A 1,671-nucleotide genomic window follows, 5' to 3' on the forward strand; every position below is an offset into this window, starting at 1 on the left:
TACTCCTAGCATCGCCTACAACCCACCAACATCACTGTCACATTCATTACTCCTAGCATCGCCTACAACCCACCAACATCACTGTCACATTCATTACTCCTAGCATCACATACAACCCAACCACATCACTGTCACATTCATTACTCCTAGCATCACCTACAACCCAACCACATCACTGTCACATTCATTACTCCTAGCATCACCTACAACCCAACCACATCACTGTCACATTCATTACTCCTAGCATCACCTACAACCCAACCACATCACTGTAGCATTCATTACTCCTAGCATCACCTACAACCCACCAACATCACTGTAGCATTCATTACTCCTAGCATCACCTACAACCCAACCACATCACTGTCACATTCATTACTCCTAGGATCGCCTACAACCCAACAACATATTTATTTCACCTAGCATCACCTAAAAAAGAACAACAGCGATGATGATCTCTTAATAACAATCCACTACCTAACATCTGCTATGAACTAGAATATAAACCCTGCGTGACGTAACAGATGACGCAAGCTTCGTCAGCAGCATTCTTCTGGTGCCGCATGACGTCACACCTGACATGGATGCATACAGCGATATTGTGGGCAGGATGTCAGCGTGTCTAATGTCTATAGTCAGTAATGGTTAAAGATAAGCGGACAATGGCAGTGAGTACCTTACCTTATAAGTAATCTTGATCAATGATAGATTAGATTTCAATAAATTATAGTTATGCTATATTCGCAATAATCGACCTAAAATAGCGAAGAAGGTCAACTGTTCTCGTTAGCTAAGGAGCAGCACCTGCAACGAAGCAGTTGTCACTCTCTGAGGTGCGCTGGCAGTCTCCATTCGTCGTGTCCTGCGGCAGCAGATACTTCAGATTGTTGCCGCCAGGGTGATCTGTGTACTTTAATAGGCCTGCGTGAGAAACCGGTACAATGGTAGCGTTAGGCATTGATATCTGTACACGCACGCATGCATACACGCGCGCATGCACGCGGTGTGATGGGGAAAGTGTGGATAGCCAGGGCGGTGATGCGTGTGTACGAATACTTCCCTCCCTAGTGCTGTATTATGAGCTAAACTGTCCTTATTACATAGTGAGGTGTGTATTACATGGGAGTGTGGTGAGGATTTATGGATGTGCGAGGGGAAAATATGTACATACATACATACATACATACATACTTTGATCCCACGTGCATGCTAGTTAGGCTATTCTGTGACATGGTGGTGTATGGCGGGTATGTACAGATGGATGAGGGCAGACATACATACATACATACATACACACACACACACACACACACACACACACACACACACACACACACACACACACACACACACACACATACATATACATACATACATACCGCCCTACCCCACGCGTAGCTTGCTAGCTAGTTTTACTGTGGTAATACATGGGTGTGTGGTGAGGATGTATGGATGAGTGAGGACGGATACACACATACCGCCCTATTCTATGCGTACCCTGCTAGAAACGCTTCTGTCGTTTATTGTGGGGGAATGGTACATAGTTGTACGGTGGGGGTGTATGTGTAGGGAAAGGGTTGGTGTACATACCTCTCTGCCCCGTGCGTAAGCTCTCAGCTAAGCTGTCTATGTTTCCATAGATCATCGATCCATCAATAAACGCAGTTTGCT

The 1,671-nt window shown here is 45.3% G+C and overlaps 1 protein-coding gene across 1 annotated transcript in view; it reads right to left on the minus strand.

The window, feature by feature from the left end:
• Positions 1 to 1,671, minus strand: part of LOC106816468 (lactoperoxidase-like) — a gene marked incomplete at its 3' end in the record, with an annotated part of 22,892 nt that overhangs the window by 11,353 nt on the left and 9,868 nt on the right. Inside the window, 2 exon segments of the mRNA XM_014821088.1 lie at positions 805 to 921; positions 1,591 to 1,669. Of these exon segments, the coding sequence (XP_014676574.1) occupies positions 805 to 921; positions 1,591 to 1,669 (196 nt within the window).

Source organism: Priapulus caudatus, unplaced genomic scaffold, assembly GCF_000485595.1.
Source record: "Priapulus caudatus unplaced genomic scaffold, Priapulus_caudatus-5.0.1 Scaffold1390, whole genome shotgun sequence".
In the NCBI taxonomy this organism is placed as follows: domain Eukaryota; kingdom Metazoa; phylum Priapulida; class Priapulimorpha; order Priapulimorphida; family Priapulidae; genus Priapulus; species Priapulus caudatus.